At 42.2% G+C, this 22343-nt stretch overlaps 1 protein-coding gene across 1 annotated transcript in view; it reads left to right on the top strand.

Annotated features, from left to right (window-relative positions):
* The window catches only part of tmeff2a (transmembrane protein with EGF-like and two follistatin-like domains 2a), a 102607-nt gene extending 80821 nt beyond the window's left edge, over positions 1-21786 (top strand). The window contains exons 5-10 of the mRNA XM_044019408.1: positions 1292-1388; positions 12142-12290; positions 14021-14080; positions 15285-15411; positions 18993-19151; positions 20907-21786. Coding sequence (XP_043875343.1) covers positions 1292-1388; positions 12142-12290; positions 14021-14080; positions 15285-15411; positions 18993-19151; positions 20907-21003 — 689 coding nt within the window. The 3' untranslated portion in view covers positions 21004-21786. The remainder of the gene's footprint in view (positions 1-1291; positions 1389-12141; positions 12291-14020; positions 14081-15284; positions 15412-18992; positions 19152-20906) is intronic.
* The last annotated feature ends 557 nt before the right edge of the window (positions 21787-22343 follow it).

Below are 22343 nucleotides of genomic sequence, written 5' to 3'. Positions count from 1 at the left end.
ATTGAGGCTCCAACCCTGGGCTTTGTGCCAACACAGCTTCACACCTTGTAGTCTTGCCAGTCCCATGACCTGACAGTAAAGCTGTGAATACAGAATGTACATTTTGCCACCTGACTGCAAATGTTCAGCATTCAGAGGAGACGGCAGCCTCGCTGCCATGGCTGCCTTCCAACACCTGCAGCTTCTAAAGGGGAAGAAAACATCACACACACACACACACACACACACAGAGGAAAGTAAAGGTACTGGTGTTTGAAAGGAGCTTCGCATCCTTAGCAAAGGAACTTTTCAATCTCGCTGGGCACGTATTGTGTGTTTTTGGACACGAGCAAGGAGGTGAATGAAGCTGTTGGATAATCTGAACCCAGCAGCTGAGTGTTATGGAGGAGGCTCTTCACTGACTCCATTTAACATTCAAAACAAGCAGAGTGAAGTTAACTGACCTTAAAGAAGTGAGTGTCAAAACCGACTTCAGCTTGGCAGGGGGGAGAAATCATGTTTAAGAGTGCTTTCCCACTGGTGCGGCGCGTCACATGGGGATCATGAGTAATAGCAAAGTGTCAGAAGCAGCAATACATGCGAGACATGCAGTATGGATGTCTGTGTATGTGCTGGGGGAGATTAAAAATCTCCTTTTCCGAAGGTGTCCTCACAGGTCCTTGAAATTTAAAAAAAAAACAAAACAAAAATAGAGCTTGTCTAATGGAGAAGAGGGCCGAGGGGGAAAGAGAAGACGAGTAAAAGTGTGCAGAGACTGGAGGAGTCCTCTGTGGTAGGAGAATGCAATTTGAGATTGGCCAGATTGCTTTTTTCTGTCTTTCCCTTCTCCCCCCTCGGCGGCTCATGATACGCACTGGCAGGGTCCCTAAGCCGCCATAAGCCTGACGCCAGCACCCACACCGGAGTCGTCGCACTTACAGCGCGAGAAAAATCAGCCGCGATGAAATAAAAGAGGGACTCCGAAAAGATCAGTGGGGATTAGGGGCGTGAGAGACAGACAGAGGGACTTGTCGGGGAGGGAGGGGATGACGGGACGCGGGGATGGATGGATGGATGGATGATGGGTGATAGATTCTGCGGGATTATTTAGGAATAAAACCCAATGTAAATGTATTGGCGCATCTCTCGTGGTCACATTGCATTGTCACAGGGCTTTGTTAGAGTTTTTGCTCACTCCACTTGAAACAGCTGGGTTACAGAGTGTATATATAACAAAGAACAGAGCGCTGGTGGTGTTGTTGTCCTACATGAAACAGGTGTGACATATTTTTCGTACTTTTCTCACTTACAGGAGGCGAGGGCTCCGCCGAGGCAGGACAGAAGGAGACATCCACCTGTGACATTTGCCAGTTTGGGGCAGAGTGCGACGTGGACGCGGAGGACGTCTGGTGAGTCTGCAGAAACTATCACATGCTATCAAGTCGATCAAGTGCAGCCTCATCACGATGTTCGCATGTGCTGGGGCTTGTAACAGTTGACATGGGAGACTACGTGCTGAGATGAATAAAACCTTTTTTTGCCTTTTATATACAGTATTTGTGGGGTTTTTTGGGTTCTGAGTAGGGATACGCCGATATGATTTTTATGGCGTGTTTCCACCGGCTCGTAGTACCTGGTACCAGGTACTTTTTTTAGTACCTGCTCTGGCGGGGTTCCAAGCAGACTGAGCAGGTACTATGCATGACGTCACCAGACTGCCGTGAACTGATTGGTCACAGGAAGAGACGTCCCACAACTCAGTGCAGAACTGTAGATCAGTTAAAACTACTCAACAACCCTAAGAATGTGGGTTAATCTCCAACAACTACCAGGGATATGTCTAAAATCTCAATATTTAACAGGTGTTTACACTCGTTAGTGTGTCGTGTGTAAAATGAAGTTACCGCAGTTTCACGCAGTCGTGCAGTGATCGGACTGGTATCGGATACTTGAGATTGTGATATTGGTATTGGTATCACTAGTTTATCGAGGAGGTTTTATTGCATGCATGCATGATGTTACATCTTTTAGAGTTTTTCTTACAGGTGTTAGGTTTGCAGCAGGTCTAATTTCTACTAAAGCATGAATAATTGTACATATATATCCCCTTTAATCCGAAATTGAAAGCCATCTTAAAAAGATAAGTTTTAAAAATTCCCAGGGTGCTGGCTGTTCTGATGTCTAAGGAGAGAGACTCAAAAGGGAACTCGTGCGATTACACGAGCAGAGGAGTGATGTGATCTGCTGCACATTTAAATATTAAAGGCATGCGACACAGCAAGTTACCTTGATACCTTTTTTTATTTTAACAAACGTTGTGTTTTTTTTTGCGACGTGAAACATTGGAGCGCGTTTGAACAATGAGAATTAAGATAAAGATGTTGCCTTTATACCGCGCACACCCGCTGACGAACACCCACTGAGGCTTAGTGCATGGTTGGCCATTTCATTTAACCCCAATTACTGGAGCAGAGCACACAGAGAAAGGAGATTCTCGCTTGTTCTGGAAATCCAATTAATGTCCTTACAGGACTTGTGGACGTCGGACCAAAAATGACTTTGACACACACACACACACAGGCGCGGGTAGGAAAGTAGTTCACTAAAGAAACAACATTTGTCATAAATTCAACCATTTATTACAGATGAGATGGATGTAGGCAATATGTTTTTGGCTCCGCCCCCATACACACACATGTTAGCAAGCGAGCAGCACTATAAAAAACATCCTGAGGGGCTACACAATAAACATGCGGCTACTGAACCTAATTAGATGGTGGGCTAAATGTTGAACCAGACAATATCAGCTTTTTATTTGTTTTTATTTTGCACTCTATATCATTTCCAAAAAGGGAGCTTTTTTTAAATGAAGCAGCGTTACAGATTTGGTGTGGAACAGGGATCAGCTGGTGTTGCCAAAAAAAAAAGAAAGGCAATGCCTGTGAGAAATCCCAGACGCTAGAATTAGAAGTGCCCTGAGAGTATGACTCTATCAAACTACTCGATGTAATGGAAAGATAATGTGCCCATGGTGTGCAACAACAGTAATGCCAAGAAACAGATTCATGACGCATCTTTTTTTTCAAATACCAAACAGCTGGAGTCCGCCCACTTCCACAAATGCACCTAAATGCTCCCCCACAAAAAACTATTGACAATTCCAATCCCCGGGGGGAGAATTCACAAGGTCACAAACGGCAGAATGTACCGTCGGTGAGTGTGTGAGATGAAACAATGAACACAAAAGGGAAACAATTTGTCAGTAATGTACAGTATGTCATTCAGGAAGGTGTTGACACACAGTGGCACATAAAAAAACGAAAAAACACGAGTGCATTTTAATGCTTCGAAAGCCACGTGATGATGTTTTCAGTGAGAATAGAATTATCCGGCAGGTACTGCAGCACCACAGAGGGTAATTTTCTGGAGACAGCAGCCGATCACTTGAATTGCCCAATCAAGGGGCAGCTGATTTTAATTAAGCACACCATCATTTAATCAAAATGTGAGTGGAGAGAGAGAGAGAGGATTGTATTCAAAGAGCAGGTGAAGTGACCCTGTAAAGTGATTCAGTTATTCATTATTCTAATGTTTATTTAAACATTTCAGAGGAATGAATGAATGGGAAATGTCCTGATGCTTAAGGACGTGTGAGGCTTGTCTGTGCCACACTGGAGGATTTTTTTTTTTTTTTAAACGACCACAGACACAACACATTATTTCCTCCGACATTTGGGCATCATTTTCTTTTTTGAAAAAGTGGTGTCATTGTTCAAAACAAAACACTACGGCAGTTGGGCTGTCGTTGGTGGAGGAATTTCCGCTATGTTGTTTGAAACAAAACCACTGTATTTCTGGTGGATTGTGAGCCACAGTTAAACATGAGCCAGTTGTAGAGGGTAGTGGTACACACTTCCCATTAATATTTACATATTTCCATATTAAAACCAGCTCTTGTTGCCGTACTCATTGGTGTTTTGGAGCTCCGACACAGCATGACGGCACAGATGAACATTTAACTCAGGACTTTGTCTATATCTGGGATGTTAACCAAAGAGGAAGCTTTTTTTGGGGAAGAGAATGTTCGAAAACGTTCCACCATTTATAAATGGCCATATTGACTCTTCATAGTTTTCCTAACTGACTGGTCTATTGTCTCCATACTGCCCCCATCATTCCCAGTGGTTTCGTCCATCACTGTGACGTGCAGATGACAGACGACTAAAGTAAAGACAAAAGACATTTGTCTCTGTCTTCTGCGTAGAGCAGTGGTGTCAAGCTCATTTTAGTTCCGGGTCCACATAAGGCAAAATTTCATCTCAAGTGGGCCGGACCAGTAAAATAACAGCATAATAACGTATAAAGAAATTTTAGATTTAATGAAGAATCTTTTTTACAAAACAAACCCCAAATTTCTTGAGAAAAATACGTTTACACATGTGCATTACAACTTCAAAGGCACAAAATATTTAGTCACAGGTATCTCAAACTGATAAATATAGCATTTTATAGAAATTCATAGGGGCCGGATTGGACCCTCTGGCGGGCTGGTTATGACCCACGTGCCTTTCGTTTGACACCCCTGGCATAGAGTATAAAACCAATAGAAATGTTTGAAATACTACTCTGTTGATATTATGAGTTTGTATACGGGCATATAAGTGATATTACAAACTTATGATTCTGATGTCATGGGGACGTGAAAGAGCCACACCACCTGTTCAGCCTTTAGTGAATCTGCTAGTGTTTGGACCAGTGTGAATATAAGATGAGGTCATGTGATGCTGTGGTGGTTGTTTGCCATCCACTTGTTACCAGCTGTTACTATGGTGGCATTCACCTACAACGCAGTGGTCGCTGATAGGCGTTCGCTCAATGCTTGTTGTGTAGATTGAAGACTTTTCGGTCTGAATGACTAGTTCTTCCGTGCAGCACGCTTCATTTAACAAATAATGAGCTCATGCAGAGTGAGATAGTTGATAACGCAGCATATGCTGTCGGGTGTGGCTCGTTGATAGCAGATGTCATGCACCGGTGACCCGCCAGTCCTCACACTCTCAGCATCCACCTTCACCTCTTCACCCGACTCGTCCAAAATTCTTCACTCATTCAGGGTAAACAGAAGGAGGAAAAACAAATGTTATAACTCATGACAGTCATGACACAACACGGCCTCTTCTGGTTTTTCAAGATGGTGCCTGCGAGACTTCTTTTAGGCAATCACAGAATGATTCCAGCGTGTTGTGCTTGTAGCAGTGCGCTAAAGACAAATACTACGTGTGGTCTGCCGGGTCAACATTTGGGAAGACGAATGTGTTGTGATGTGTTCTTCCTGTTGTTTGTGACGCTATTGTTAGTTCCAGCACGTTCCACTATGACACATTTCCCCGGTGCTTGTTTTTGACATAGTTGACAATCTCAGCAGTGCTTTCTGTGTCTGGATCAGGCACAGGAAGATGCCCTTCACACTGCCATCCCTGTTGGAAAAGTTTTACATGGCTCAGTTACATCAGTGTGTCAGTGAGCACAGCTACCAAACTACAGAAATATATGAAATGCAGTTGCAGTTGAGAGGTCGCAAACTTGTTTCACATTTAATGAATGCATATTGCTTTCGGAAACTGTAAACATAGAGAAAAGGCTCTTCATTGTCCCCATGTGGAGATATTTTGTTCTGTTTATTGAATTATTGTGATACACCTTGACGTAATAACATTCTCTGGATTCTGTATCTGGATTCCTGTGAGGGAAATAGAAAAGGAAACATTAAGATGCATATTGACGTGAAATGCAGTGTGTTTGTTAGCGCAGCTATACGGTTACCTGCTGTAGTTCAGAGCCTTGCAGTCCTCGCACCGTCATTCCGCAGCGCTCTGTTTTCGGGCTGCAGACAAAAAAAGACCAATTTGCCCCTTAAGGATCAATAGAGTGTCACGAGAACACCATTTACACCCATTTGTGGTGTAAAAGTGTAATTACCCCCCCCAAAAAAAGAGCATGCTTTCAAACCCATCAATAACACCCACTAGTGTTGATAGAATTAAGGTAGAGGAGGAGCAGACAGTGAGCTAATCATAGAGAGCGGCTGCAGGGACACTCGCTGTGTCAACGCTGGGTGTAGACCTACTGACAAACGAGTGCTTATGTCCTTATTGTGGCCCAGTCTGTGGACTGCAGAAGGGAATACCACAGAGAGGCTTGGCTGGGGGCAAGTCACAGGGCAGCAGGAGATGTGGGAAGCTGTAGATCAATATACACACACACACACACACATGTTTGCACAGCATTCGTAGTGAAGACACTCATAGACATGATGTATTCCCTAGCTCCTTACGCTCACTTTAACCATCACAAACTAAAGGCCGAACCCTAAAACCAGGTCTTAACCCCGAAAAATCACTTTAAAGTTGTGGAGCCCAGGTCAAAATGTGTGTGTTTTTGGACCTCACAAAGATATAAATACACGTACACACACATGTACTCGAAAAAGGCGTATAAACATAACAAAACATATTTGGAAGTGAAGATATTTTGGGAAAGTTAGGACATGTTGGCTGGTTATCACATTCTGTCACCCCTTAAAATAACTTTTTGGGGGTTAAGGCTTGGTGTTAGGGTTAGACATTGAGTTGTGATGGTTAAGGTCAGGGACGAGGAAATGCATTATGTCTATGATGTGTCTTCACTACGAATGTGGAAGAACGAAAAACAATAGTAAACCTCTCTATGTAATGATGGCATCTAGTTCATCTATGCTACATTATAATATATTTATTTACTGTGCAGCTTTTCTTCTCTTCTTTACATTTATTTCTCCTTTAATGTTGATTTTTATATAAATATCTGTCTGTTTTTCCCTCATTCGCTCAAGTTTTCAGTGAATTTTGAGGCTAAGAATTCTGAAAATCAACACTATGTTCATTTGCAAAGATTTGCTACTAAGGAAAAATGCACACCATGAGGCAGTGGTGTCAGCTGCTGCATGTGTGTGTGTGTGTGTGTGTGTGTGTGTAATGCATGTGTGTTTGCGAGTGTTTACATGTGTGTTAAGTGGCCTTTTCAGTTGAGAGCCAGCAGACAGTCTGGGGGGAGGCAAATCACAGGGAGCTAATCAATAAGGCACTTCCTGCTCAGACTGTATCCTCATGCACACGTCACACACACACACACACACACGTACAGTATGTACATTCACACTTGGCACCAACTTTCATTTAACACTTGTCTGCCCCTTTGTACTTCTCAGCAGAGAGTGTGAAGTAATCACTTGGTGTTGAGAGAGAAAACAGCACAAAACAAGATGAAAATGAAAGTGATCGCCGCCTCGCGCACGCGTGTTCACATGTGCGTGTGTGTGTGTGCGCGCACGAGTAGCATTAGGATGTGTTGACGCACTGCAGTCTAGTGGTATAGTGCCTATTATGGAGAAAGTGAGAGGCCTCATTAAAAATGTATGGCGACCAGACATCAGCCTCAGACTAACAGCAGCCTCTTGAGATGGCAGTGTGTGTCCGTGTGTGACAGCGTCTGCATCTGTGTGTGTGTGTGTGCGCGTTCACATGTGCGCAGTGTGAAGCCTCCAGTGCACAGATGTGTGCACATTTCCCTTTAAACTCCCATGATTGCGCTCTCCGTCTTAGCTCTCCACAGATCTTCTTACTGCCTCCTTTCATGTTAAATCTGTTCTCATTTAGATACTTTTTATGATAACGCCGACACTTTAAATTGTAAGACTAATCTTGGCCCGAGGCAGGCTGTAGCAAAATTATAGTCTGGGTTATATAATTTTCAAAGACCTGACCCGCTTTATTTCTCCCTCGCCTCCAGTGGTGTGTTGCTATGCAGATGGTTTTCAGATTCTGACTGATGGGAGCGTTGAAAATCGTGCTTGTGGGATACCTGCGTCGGTCTCAATAGAGTGGAAATAAGCGTGCGCTCATCCGTTTTGAAGGCCCTCGCGCGTCGGCAGCGGCGGTGTGAATAAACGCCATGAAATTGTGAATAATCCGGGAGTGAATTTGACACACCCTCACTATTCACCTCTTCACATTAAGCATGGCACAGTTAGGCAAATAAATTGTGAGGACCAGAAGAAGAAAAATGGAAGAAACGGGTAGAGGAGTGTCACTGCCAAAGCGATGATGAGCTGAGTGAATACTGGGAAATAACTGGGTATAATCAACAAGCTGATTTGCTTATTTGGGATATATTGAAATTGAAGGCATCAACCGACAAGCTCTCTGATTGGATTGTTGTGAACCTTTCAGAGGCAAAACGTCTGAATACAAGATAATGAGAGAGAAGATTTAGCCACAGGTATCTGGAGTTAAAAAATAGTCTTATTTTACGTTAGAATTTGTTTGTAATCATGTGCAATTTTCACAAATTCAGTTGGACCCTCTCGTGGGCCGATTCTGGCCTGCGGGCCGTGCGTTTGACATCCACGATCTACGTCATACAGACAGATAACAAGTGGCAACTTCCATCTGGACTGTGGAAGGAAGCCGGTGAACCCGGAGAAAACCCTCACACACACGGGGCAAACATGCAATCTCCATGCAGAAACGCCAAACGGCAACTCGACAATGTTAATTGCCTCTGTTTATTATTATAGCAATTAAGTGGATGAATGTTGTAATTCCCTCTTTTAGTCCACACACATCCCTCCACTATTTTTCCAGCCCAGCCATATTTCTAGACTTTGTCTTTTATTCACTTAAAGATGCCGATCACGCGTCTGGTTTTATGCACAAATCAGAAATATGCATCAATACAAGCGGATGGGAACCCACCTAATGTGTATATGAGATAAGAAATAAAGGAACACACAAGAAGGTTCTATTTCCCGGGCAGTGATAAAATGCTCTCAAAATAATAGCTGGCTACTGTTTACCTGGAGGTCATCATCCTAAATCAAACAGAAACGCTGTGTTTTGCCACGAGAGCATTGTTATGATAATATTGTGTATTCTCAATATATCGTGTGTTGTTCAAGGTAGAGTATGCTGATTAGTTTGGGGGGTTTTTTTTGTTTTTTTTTCTTGGCATATGTGAAAGCACAGCTAGGTCAACAACACTGACTGGCACGCACATACATTAGCAGCATGATTTTGGTGGAAATGAGGATGGGATTTTTGTGGACGCCTCCTCAGTTCCTGCTAAATGTCACGCAGGATTTGTGTTAGATTTTCTGTGGTGTTAGTTTTGACACCCCAAAATGGAAGCTAAGGAGAAATAATGTGTTGTTCACAGTTTTGTTTTTTTTTATTTAACAACTCCTCCATCAGATAGTGTCTCTGTTATTAATAATAATACAGAGAATATGGACACTTTTATGGCTGATTATTTATTTCCAATTAATACTGCAGATATCAACTGCTGATCAAACAATGAAGTTATCCTTTTTTTTTACTTTTATAGATATGGTAGACATTCAGTGCAATATGTTGTGTTTTTTAAGAATAGATTAGAGTAGATTAGATTATTACATGTGGTTTTAATGGTTCTCCAAATATGCCACTCCTCTTTGAAACTTGACTTCAGGAACCTTGTTGTTGGATTTCTGTTTCCTTTTGGTCTAAAAGTGTCTCGTACCATCATGTCTTGTTTTAATCCCTTTCCCTTCCTGCTCCCTCAGCCTCCGTCTCCCACTTCCCTGATTCCCCACACCTGTGCCTGGTTACGTCCACTCGCCGCGTTCCCGTTTGTTCTTCACCACTCTTTATTGTTTCTCTTTGTATTTATTTGATATTTTTGATTTGGTGAGATTGATAATTGCTCCTGCTGTCAAAGGCTGCGTCTGTGAGCCTGAATCTGCCGTTTTGTGGGCACTTGACAGTGAGTGATAGAAGGTGAATTCCGTAGTAACAGAAAGACAGAAGATAAGCACAGTCATCACGGCGAATGTCAGATAATTAAAGATTGATTTTCGCCTCCTGGAAGAAATTTGATGAAACCAAGCAATTTTCAGTTCTCAAATTGCTGAAGTGTGTTTATGCAATTCATGAACATTTGCATACAACATTGATGTTATAACTTTAATTAAATACTTAAACTTTAATTAAACGTCCGTTGATTATATTGCAATCATTAATTTTATTTAATTACTGCCTAACCTTAATTTGATTATGGATTTATCTGCTGCTGTTGATATTTCTTTCCCCTCTCTGCTTTATGAGAGTTTACACCACTTATAGACTGTATATGTAACTTTGTTGGATTGTCAGATTTGCCGACCTCTGCTTTTACTCAAAGACGCTGTTCCAGGCTTTTTGAAGAAGCCTCACCGGCGGCAAGTCATAGTCTATGTCGCCGCCTCCCTTCAAGTGTCTTGTGGGTTTGTGGATACTGCGCGCTCTCATACAGCTGTGTCCCCTCAGATGCATAACGAAGCCTTTCTTCACATCATTCTTACATTGCTGATCCTTCATTACAACAGTAGCTGAGCACTGCCACGCTTTGGTGCGCAGCGCTTCAATCAACATTAGTGTCAGCAGTACGAGCCACCATGGCTGATTGCAAAAAAGTGTGCGTGTGCGTGTGTGTGTGTGAGTGTGTGGGCACATGTTTAATGCGTTGGATGCCCACGTGGGTGTATATGCAAATGCAGCTGCAAGACCGCTGAATGCCGGTGCGTTACTGAGATCTTGGCACCAGGGGAAAATGAAAGACCTGGAGAATAATGACAGATTTATAATTACAGAATCGAGTGTTCGGTGCGACTTGTAATTTCTGCTGATCAGGCCTGCCGCACACTACATGTATGCCCTAAATACACACACACACGCACTCATTTGTGATGTGCCTGGTTCATTTGCGAGGGCTAAAAAGCACCGAGTATGCTCCCCGACCCGGTGAGAAACGGACGCATTACCGGCTGCCACGGAAACACGGCAGAAATATCAGCCGCGCGGAGGGAAGTCACTGATTCAATTTGCGGAGAAGACGACATGACTCGTTTTAAATGCAACACGAGAACACAACGCACTTGTAATTAGACTTCGACTCAGTTCTTCAGGAACGCTTTTTGCAAATTGTACTTAATCAATATGAGCGAATACATTAATTCAGGGCTAATCGGTACTCGCACGCTTAGTGAAATAAAAGAAAATTTCCATTTAAATTCAATACAGGCCACACACACACACACTGCTCCAAAGTTTTTTTTTGGAATTTCTCAGCTGTGTTTTGCTGAAGGATGTATTACTTGGTGTAATACCAAAAACTAACAAAAATAAAACACATTTGGCATTGCTTCTTTGTCTGTGCTGCAATAGCATCGGTTTACAAGTTATTATTTTTTCCATTTAGAGCACAGTCAGCCTGATTTAATGAGGCTCATGTCTGAAAAGTGTGGTTGTTCTCACAATAATAATTTAAAAAAATGTAATCGCTTATACGGCACTTTTCAAAGCGCTAAGTGTTCTACAAAACAAAATAAAACAATGAGCAGCAGACGTTAACAAAAACAGAACATGGGTCCTGAGTGTGAAATAAAAGTAGAAATATGGATAAGCAACAGATTTATTGTGTGAAACGTCATCCTGTAAAGGCAAGTTTTGACTTGTATGATATAGTGAGAGTAATAGAAAACACATGGCCCGCCTCATAAACAAGGCCCACTGGCTGCTATTTGCTTAGTGGAATTTAAAATGATATCAGAGCCAAAAGGGAGCATACATAGTGGAAATAGCAGTGGTCCCAGGATCGTCCCTTGGGGCACACCACATGAGAGAGGTGCAGGGAAGGAGGAGGATTCTCCCACTAGAGCAGAATTAATTGCTTCCTGTCTTTGTAAGGGTACATCTTTTGTCACCAAAGCTCTCTGTGCTGCCCAATGTTTAATCCATATGCCATTGTGTCAAATTGAATGTGCCAAAACCCAGTTTGAACAGCATTACTATGCACAGTCCAGCATCCTCACTGAGCACAAGCTGTACAGGCTTTTTTTTGTTTTTTCTCTCTATCTCATTTTTAATCCCTGAATGAATTTGGTTTTGTGTCTCTCGCAGTCAGACACGCACATAAGTCTCCCCGGAATAAAGACGCGCTCATTTCCATTCATATTTCAGATCTCATTTATTTCACATCCTGATGTAGATAATAAATAAAATTCCAGGGAGCTTCGTGCACTAATACAATTTTTTTTTCACTTTTCCTCAGGTGCGTGTGTAACATCGACTGTTCCCACATCAGTTTCAACCCGGTGTGTGCCTCGGACGGCCGTTCCTATGACAACCCCTGCCAGGTGAAGGAGGCGTCCTGTCAGAAACAGGAGCGCATCGAGGTCAAGTACCTGGGCCACTGCCAAGGTCAGACACACAAACACCTTCACACACACACACACACACACACACACACACAGCCGTGCGCTCTGTCTGCCTAAGCAGGTGTTCACTTCAAGTTGAAGTGAGGCCATGAGGGTGAATGAGGCAAATGAGGCAGCTTGCAGAGCTAAATGCAGACAGTGTGCTTTTCCAACCACATTTCATCAGTACAGATATACTTTCACTCTGTCATATTCTGGAATAGTGTGCAAAGATAATCCCCGAAAACCACAAACGGCCTTTACTCCTCCATGTATTGATTATTTTTTGCAGAATGGTAATCCCCTCTCTCTAGTTTGCCATCAATTATTTGAATGCAGTGACTGTCTGAAATGGTTCCAGGGATAAAGTTATTTATTAATCTGTGCGGTTAAATCCTTTAAACTGAATAACACTGCTAATCCATGTGGGAGAAGACAAAGGCACAGAGGCATTCTTCTTTTCAATATGCTTCATATTTTTTTATTTCAAACGTTGATGCACCAACGTCAACGTTGCATAACGGTGACTTTTGCTTTAAGATCTGGCAAAACAACGGTTATTCTGCACGTAGTACGTACAACGCTCGAGTGGCTCTGCGTCCACGCGGGACAAGCGGGGGGGGGGGCAATTTGATCGAGATGTGACAACCAAGTTGAAAAGCTTTGAAAAGTAACGGGGAGAAAAGCAAGCTCTCTGAAACACAAATAGAAATGTGTATTCTCCCATGTTACACCCTTCGGGTCGGACCATTGTCATCGATTTGATCGCGTTTCCACTCGTTCTGCGAAAGTGAGAGAGAGAGGAGCAAAATGTCATGAAAGTGTGCTGTGAAACGGCAGAATTCAGAAACGCCATGTTAGCCACAATTCAAAATGACACCTTGACATTTAAGATTGCTGGTTTATAATATTTCCCCCATGTGTCACTGGGGAAACAATTTCACTTTTCTTTTCCTGGTGTAGTAGTTTAGCCTTCTACTAGAGTTTGTGTTCAATGTGCTGAAATCTTTTCTCTGTGTCCTCGTTGTGTGGAACTAGTAAAATTAATAAGAGGTTTACTTGCGCTTTCAACACTCATTAAGCGTTTCATTCTTCCAAATGTCACACGTGTGACTCCCGTTTTCTGACCGCCGTAGAAACGCTCATTTGTTTATTATTTTGTTTATTCTGCCTCTTGTGTTTTTACAAGCCAATAAAAGAGGAAAAAGAAATGGGAGGGTGGAAAAAAATGACTGCAGTTCCAGGCACATTCTACGAGATGACTCCGTGCCTCATAAATCTAGGAAATACTTTCGCACACTCACTTTAAGCAAATAAATTCACTGACCACTGGAAAAAAAAAGAAAATCAATTGCAATAAAATGATTATGATTGGATGGGAGCTTTGTATAGCTGCTCTGAAAAAGGGGAATTCAATGCAAACTCAAAAAGGTGAGCAAAAATACATTAGAGCCGCTGATTCCTTTTCTGCTCAGCTCTGCTCTGCTGCTTCCCGCACGTTGCTCGGCATAATTCATTAGAGGGTATTGTCTCTGACTTTTGAAGAAAGTGGCTCACATTTATATGCATTACAGAGACAGGTGCGCACACCTCGTGGACCCTTTTGTTGCCACGGTGATTTGAATTCAACTGCCTCTGCCTATACTCTGGCAGCTGCTAATGGTGGCTTGCTGCAGGAGTCAGAGGAGTTTGCTTATACAGACCCGGGATCAGTTTTGTCTCTGTCCTTTCCAGGTGACATCATCACCGGCAACAAAGGTGGCGATGGACACTTTGCACGGACTGACCTCACAGGTGAGTGAGACATTTCCGTCCAGGTATCTGCAAAAGCAGTTAGTATATGAAGTATTATTATTTAGAATATTTGTATGAAATGTAATCGCTGGCTTGAGGTGATAAAAAGTATGTCGGCAAAGCGTTTGCATGTTCTCCCTGTGTGTGCGCGGGTTTCATCAGGGTTCTCTGGTGTCCTCCCACAGTCCTAAAACATGCAGATTTGGGGATAATTGGACCCTCTAAATTTGTCTCTATATGTGGCCCAGTGATGGACTGGCGACCTCTCCAGGGTGTACCCCGCCCTTTCATCAGCTGGGATTGGCACCAGCGCCTCCCCGCGACCTTCATGTGGAGGATAAAGTGATGTTGGAAAAAAGTTTTCATCCTTGCATTAAAGAGTGATTGTAGTTTTACTGTCTTGCTTCTCCCTCTATCTACTTTGAACTAAAAAATAAGAGCTTCATTTTTAGGTTGCCTTCATCCAATAAGGCTGTAGGCTGCCTAACTAGATCAATGCAACCTACAGCTGCCTTGATCTAATGAGAATCAGAGCTACAAACTAACGCTGTGTTTTTGACTGTGTACAAATCCCCTCTGTTAATGCACCCAGCCGCACTGACTATTTAATCACATTTGCACTTTTACCGGTAATGTTTATCTCTTCTAATCTCAATCCTCTGGATTTTAATCTTGAGCATTGTAGTGAAAATGTTTGATTGTGTCTCACGTGTTAATGTTCCATCTTTTTTGTTTTTAAGTTACCTACAAGGCTATATCGCAAGTCAAGTCATATATACATGTATATATGTGTATATATACACATATGTGTATATATATATATATATATATATATATATATATATATATATATATATATATATATATATATATATATATATATATATATATATATATATACATATATATATATAGATATAGATATATATCTATATATATATATAAATAGAAAATCGCTTTGGATAAGGTCAAGGAAAGATGGTTTTGGTTAATTGTGAATAAAAACATGGGTCTAAAGTCACTGGGATATTTTTCTGTACTACACCAGATCACGCTCCGTCTCTAACCTTCACCGAGCCTGGTCGAAACATAACAATATGGAAGTTTAATAATGCATCTCTACGCACATATTATATGCACAAGTGGTCAAAAGCATATGTGCATTCAATATTTATGAAAGTGTGCATCTCTGCATGTGTAACAGAGAACAATGAGGACCCGAGGAATGGCCTGGCCCGCGGGCTCTACATCCCCTGTCCAGATGACTACAAAAACTACTGCGTCCATGGAGAGTGTCAGTTCCCCAGTATACTGGCCAAGCCCTCCTGCAGGTATACACACACACACACACACACACACACACACACGATGACTGGACTACACAGTTTGTGAGGATGAGTGATGGATAGGGATATGTATTTTTTTGGGCAGGTGACAGGACATGAGGGAATGCAGAGGGTGAAATGTCAGACAGCAAACCTTCCTGAGCTGGAATCAAACCAGAGAGGAAGCATGTTGTTATGTCTCCTAACCACTAGGCCACAGGAACACCCAATTCTTAACATTAATGAACCTTTATCATCATTTCCTAAATTTGACATCATTTGATTATCATCATAGTTTTTAAATAGATACCAGTCTATGAGGCTATGCTTACAGTATGTTATATATATATATATATATATATATATACATATATATATATATATATATATATATATCTACATATATATATATATATATATATATTTATATTATAGGCAGTGGAGTCTAATTTGATAATTGATGAAACTATATTTATTTCAGCTACAGTGTTTTTACAGTGCAGTGCAGCTGACTGAAGTATGGGTATAAACAAACCGTGCATTGAGCCAGAGGACTCACAAGACTCGTTCTGTCTTTGAACCCCCGCAGATTTAATGATCCTGCTTGAGTTAGATGGCAGAGCTCTTCATCAGTCATGTATTCTGCTCCCTTTCAGGGAAACCCATGTCAGGTTTCTGTCCACTTGATGTAGATGTCGGTCGTTTTTCTTCCGCAGGCGTCGGGATTTGGTTGCACAAGTTGCACGTGATACGGTGCCTGGCTGTAAACACGACATAATCAGCGGGCCAAAATATCAATGTGATACTTTGCAATCCAAATCTCTTAAGTGTTTAAGAGATCAAGTGAAATAACAAATGAAAGTGTTATTTTCTGAACCATTCACTCTCCCACACCAGAGTCCATAGAGAAAATCAACAGTTTTACCACACGGTAGATAACATTCACTTAAGCAAACACGACGCACCTTGACAGAGGGCTTAGATGTGCATTTACATTTACACAGGGTCAGTGTGCATGTGTGCTCTCTGCTCTGCTGTCTTTTACAGCATGATAGTGTAGCGGTCACAGGGTCCTGGTATCTCCCTCCCTTCCTCCCTCCATCCCTCCCTCTGCTTTCTCCTTCCTCTCTAACCTGGCTTGTCCCAGCTCACACAGCCAGGCAGTCATCTTGCATCCAGAAAATTGCTCTGCACAGACGGAGCATCAAAGGGCTTTGCTGCCCCCTGCTGGTTGTTGTAATCAGAGTTCCATAATCCAGACACAATGGTCTCTCTGCTGGGGGCAGTGCATACATGCGTGTGTGTGTGTGTGTGTGTGTGTGTGAGTGTGTGTGACCACCCCTTTCCCAAAACACAAGGTTCAGCCATTCATCTCACACACTGTCAGGTCAAAGGGGTAGAGAATGAGACTGTGTGTGTGTGTGTGTGTGTGTGTTGGTACCAAACAAGGATATGCAGGTGCTGGTTGGTAACAACCTCCCCAGAGACAGGAAACGCAGGTATAAAAGAGAGAGAGAGAGATTAAAAGGGAGGACCATTTTAGCTTGTCTCTAAGGAGAAAGATCATCTCTCTCCCTCCCTGTTTGTGTGTGTATGTGTTCTTGTATTTGGGGCATTGCGAGGACATAAAATCGCCTAAACCATACAGATTTTTGGCAAAGTGAGGACATTTTGGCTGGTCCTCACATCTGTAAAGGGCTTTTTTGGGGGGGTTAGACACTTATTTGTGATGGTTAAGGTTGTTTGTGTGTGTGTGTGTGTGTGTGTCTGTGTGTGTGTGTGTGTGTCCATAATATACTGGTTAAATGTGAAAACGCCAGATACAAATGCTTGATATTAATAACAGCCAGTGTAACTTAATATAATATAGCATAATGTAACATAAAATAAAGGATATTTGGAGACTTCCCTCATCCCTTAATGCATATAATATATAAAGTATTAAAGTACATATTTTATATTATTATTGTTATTATTATTATTATTAGAAAGGCATTATTATATGAGATCTAAATGAGTCTGTTGTGAATCGTCTCAACTGAACAAATTAGGTGATTACTGTGCAGATATGCTTCACACTTTGATAGATTGTTCTTTTTTTTGTTGCCAGACCATGATCTCATGTTAACTCAGGTCTAGCTCGCTTTTGACCTGGATAGATCACCATGGAAACCCTGTGCTGCAGCAGCCAAGCCACTGTTAAGAGGGCGAGATCAAAAACCCTGCCAGCAGCTCTCGACCGCTCATCATTCCTGCACAATCCTGACATGGACGATGAGTGATATCGTCTTTTCTGCTTCCATGTTGCAGACTCTTGTTGTTTTTGTAACGTGGAGAGAAGAGTTTTCAACACTAACGACATCAAATACTTTCTTTTCATTCGTGTCCGTCTGACACTTCTGTCACTGCAGCTCAAGATGAGGTGACTTTCTGATGAGAACTGGAAATGAAAAATACGGTCTTTTATTAGAAATAACAAAACAGAATAATAATACACATACAGTTTATCAGGACAGCGTTCAACTGGAATGATTGCTGGTTTTTTTAAGGCACAGCATGACAGTGCAGTGGTCAGCACTGTTGTCCCACAACAAGAAGGTTCCTGGTTTGAATCCCTGTTTGACGAGACCCCTTCTTTGCATGCTCTCTTAATGTGTGCGTTGTAAGATATTACAGCTTGCTTGCTTCCTCAGTTGAAAGACATGGAGTTTGATCTTAGATTCATTTTAGACTCTTATCTGTAGGTGAGTGTAAATAGTTGGTCTTTTTCTGTTGGCACTGTGTGGGACTGTGTGGGAGTGTCAGCTGGGATTGGCTCCAGCTTCCTCATGACACTCAGAGGGTAAGTTATTCTTTACTTGCACACAGGCCAGGAAAAGAGTGACGGAGTGACTGAGTCGCTTCATGGTTCCAAAACTTGAGAGGTTAAAAATGCTGCCAAGCCTTCAAGGCTCATTCTACATATGCACATCAGTACAGTGATGTAAATTGAAATATTTTTCTCCCTTATACCAATGACTTTATCACAAATAATCACAAATTCTGTGTAAAATAATTGTGATTACTGACACCTGAGAAACCCCTATGTTGTGTTGACATATAATATTAAAACAAAATGAGACATATTTTAATATCTTTTAATGTAATGTGTCCCTCTCAGAACAAAGACTGTGTGTGTTTTGTTTTGTTTTAAATGGGGAGAATTGCCCTGTCTGAGGTCCTCATGCAATACATTCAATGTCCACCAGTGGGCCGTGGCAAAATGGCAACAACCAAAGCTGACCAATAACAATGCGGTGTGTCTCTGGTGCTTCGTTCATGAGCCTAGGATGAGGTGTGGTTATCATTCGAGCATGCTCTCTCTCTCTCTTCCTCACTGCGAGCCCCATCAGTCATGAGAAAGAGCACAGTCATGGTGTTGTCACACAAAGGCATTGTTCCACACACAGTGTCTTTATCAAACAGGAGCTGACGTTTCCATTAGAAAGGCAAGAACAATTAACCAGTCACTTGGTGCAAAGAAATCACCTGTTTCGTCTTTTCTCTCTCCCTCTCACTTGTGTGTGTGTGTGTGTGTGTGATCTCAGCTGTCACTCAGGTTTTCAGGGACCTCAGTGTGACATTAAAGAGTACAACGTCCTCTATGTGGTGCCAGGCTCCGGCAAACTGCACTACGTCCTCATCGCCTCTATCATTGGAGCTCTCCAGGTGGTCATCATCTGTGTGGTGGTGCTCTGCATTACCAGGTGAGTCATGTACACACACACACACACACACACACACACACAGGGCTAACCGTTACCTAAACCCAAATTTAACTCTAACACCAGGCGTTAACCTTAAAAAAGCCCACACAGGGTCAAAATGTCCTTAGAGACATTTAAAAAAAGCAACAAAAAAAAACGCCCTCACAAAGATATAAATACATGTACACACACACACACACAATTACACCCCTGCAGCCTTTGTCCCTCCAGGCTGACCTAAGCAATTTATTACATTCAATAAAAGATTTTAAAAGAGTTTGGGCAAGAAGAAAAAAAACAAAAAACTGCTCCTCAAAAGAGGAGGGAGGGGGGAGGTTGAGGGGGGACAAAATGAACGAGCGCGCAGAAGAAAAGGTACAGAATGAGATGAGAGAGAAAATTACAGCGGTGAATAATGCCACAGCCGCATTAATGTGTCCTGCTGCTTCGGCTGTATTCAAGATAAAATATAAATAATAGAAAAAATACTCAGCCTTATTAAAGATTACAATGCAACACATGGCTCTCACTTGTTACCATTGAGACTACAGTGAATGAATGAATAAATGAGTAAAGGAATGAATGAAACTACTTAGGCAGACATTCAGTCGCTCGGTGAATGGCTCACCTCGCCGTCCCGTCTCTGTTCAACCGACAGAGCTTTTGTCTCGTGAGTTCTGTGAGTGTTCAGTTTTAGTAAATCATCGTTCATCATCGCAGAAAAAGGCCACCTCTGTCCTTTACTTCCTGTGCGTGACAGGAAGCAGACTCGTCTCTAGTCGTGTCCCAGCTCTTGTGTTAAACTGGCTTCCAACATAAGTGGTCATCTCACTCTTAAACCTTGGTGTAGTAAAATCTTTCAAATGATTTAAAGGTGGTCTGAAATCAATGGTGTTCTTAGTGCGGCCTGTGTGGGAGACTACAACTAGGTGTTTAAACTCCGTCTGCTATTTTCCAAATGAAAATGTGTTCACAGATACAAAGTGAACACCAAGGGAGATAGAAAAGAATGAAAGTATAACATTAATCACATACTATAACCTTGGTTCTCAAACTGAAGGACTAGTGGTACTTCAAAACATCAAGAATAGTTGCTTTATGCATGAGGACATGTGACTGAGGAGTGGCATGGCATGCCCCCTTTATAATCCCAATCCTAATCCTACTGTTAGCCCTAACCACCTGTGTGCATGTCTAAATGTATTTAGGCCAATGGTCATAATGGTGATACTTTAAGAGCTCAATAATTGAGATATGTGGAGAATCATTGCTGCATCAACAAGGCTTTCTGTTGCATCTTAAACCGTGTTTCCACCAAGTGGAATGGTTTGGTTCATTACATATTTTTTGGCGTTTCCATTAGGAATTATACCGAAATAATCCCACTCCAAACATTCCAAAGGGAATCCAGACAGAAAAAACGCCACCGCATTGCGATCGGTGTAAATATCCCATGGAAGTCGAGGCAAACGCCCGCAATCAAGCTCGACTCGTCTTGTTGCCAGAATTAATTAGAGTAATATGATAAAGAATTTAACAAATCCGAGAACCCCACGGTAGTGCAAGAACTTTTTATTACCTCTGCCACAAGGTTGTTTTCGGTGATCTTTATTTTTTGCAGAATTCCAAAAATCATTATCAATGATGTATTGTATTGTACTTTGTACTTTCATAGCTGCAGATTCCCGCTGTATTTCCCCACTGCTAACCCGAGCCATGCTCCCTTTCCTCAACCCTCTTCTTCTCATTGTACAGGAAGTGCCCACGGACCAACAGGATCAACCGGCAGAAGCAGAACAATGTCCACTTCAGTTCAGAGAACACCATGCGCGCCTCCACTCGACTTATCTGAGCCCGGGCACACGGTCCTCCTCCGTTTTTTGACGGAGCGCTAAGGCGTTTGATGTTCCCCCCCCTTGTAGGCCAACCCTGAAAATTAGGAACTGCTTCCCCTCACTCCTCGCCCTCTCGCCCAGTACGAACTCTAGGAATGCCCGCGGAGGACGGGGACATGGCAAAGACAGAGCTGCAGCGCTGGTCACCGGCGACCCCCACCCTTGGAGTCATGTTTTAATCAGTCGCCAGTTACCGAATCGTGTCTCCTCACACCTTGTCGCTTCCACCCACTTCCAGGGTTTTCCTGAAAAAAAATGAACCATGAGGTGTTTGGGGACACTGAGGATATTGAATGTGTGTGTGTGTGTGCGTGTGTGAGTGTGCGTGTGTGTGTGTGTGTGAGAGTTAGAAGTGTGAGCTTTGGTAGAGACGAGCTAGCCAGTATCTGTCGTTTGTAGATGAGGGGTTAAAGCAAAATCAGGGTAGTGCAAAGCAGGGTAAGGGGCTTTAAATGAGGTGTGTGAGTGAGTGAGTGTGTGTGTGTGTTGTATGGTCTGGGGTGGGGGGGTGTAGGTAGAGGGGTGGGGATGTTTTCGGGGCTACACGTGATGCCTTGCACCTTGTGTTATAGGAGACCTTTGACAGAGGGCACAATGTTATTATAGAGCTCTCTGTTCGGTTGTGACGATGACGTCAGCTACTGTATCTTGGGTTCTATTTCCAATAGTTATTACTACGTTGTCTTGATGGGGTCATTTTTCTGTAAATGTAAATAAATAATTTATATCACGAAATGTAACATGCCGTCATGCCTGGCTCTCTCTCTCTCTGTCTGTCTGTTTCTTTAGTATCAGATTCATAGCAAACATGCAATGAAACCTGGACATTTTCCTGGAATAGAGAAGGGGTCTCATGTAAGGACGGATGTCCACAAACGACTCCCTGGACAATATCTGAGACTTCTCTATTCATGTCTAAAGACAGCTTGAGCTACATAGATGCATAAAAAAAGTAGGATGGAGCGTGTTCTATAGAGCTTGTACATAGTATATGAAGTAATTAACTCTGGTGTCACCTTGATCATCTACAACAGTAAAACTGTTCTACTCATTCTATTGTATGTAATAACACTCACAGGAGTCATTTTCTGCACTGACTGCTTAGAAGCAGATGGATTAAACTAATTATATTTTAAATATGCTGTTTCTACCTTCATGGAATGTTACCATTCATGAAAATAAAACTGTAATGACGTATTCAAGTGAATACACAATATAATATGGAGACTTTCCTCAAGATTTTGAAGCCATCTTCTGACAGACTGTGGTAACAACACGACTGAGCAGTTTACTTATT

Source organism: Solea senegalensis, linkage group LG2 (assembly GCF_019176455.1).
Source record: "Solea senegalensis isolate Sse05_10M linkage group LG2, IFAPA_SoseM_1, whole genome shotgun sequence".
NCBI classification, from domain to species: Eukaryota; Metazoa; Chordata; class Actinopteri; order Pleuronectiformes; family Soleidae; genus Solea; species Solea senegalensis.
This window is presented reverse-complemented; position numbering and strand designations above follow the sequence as displayed.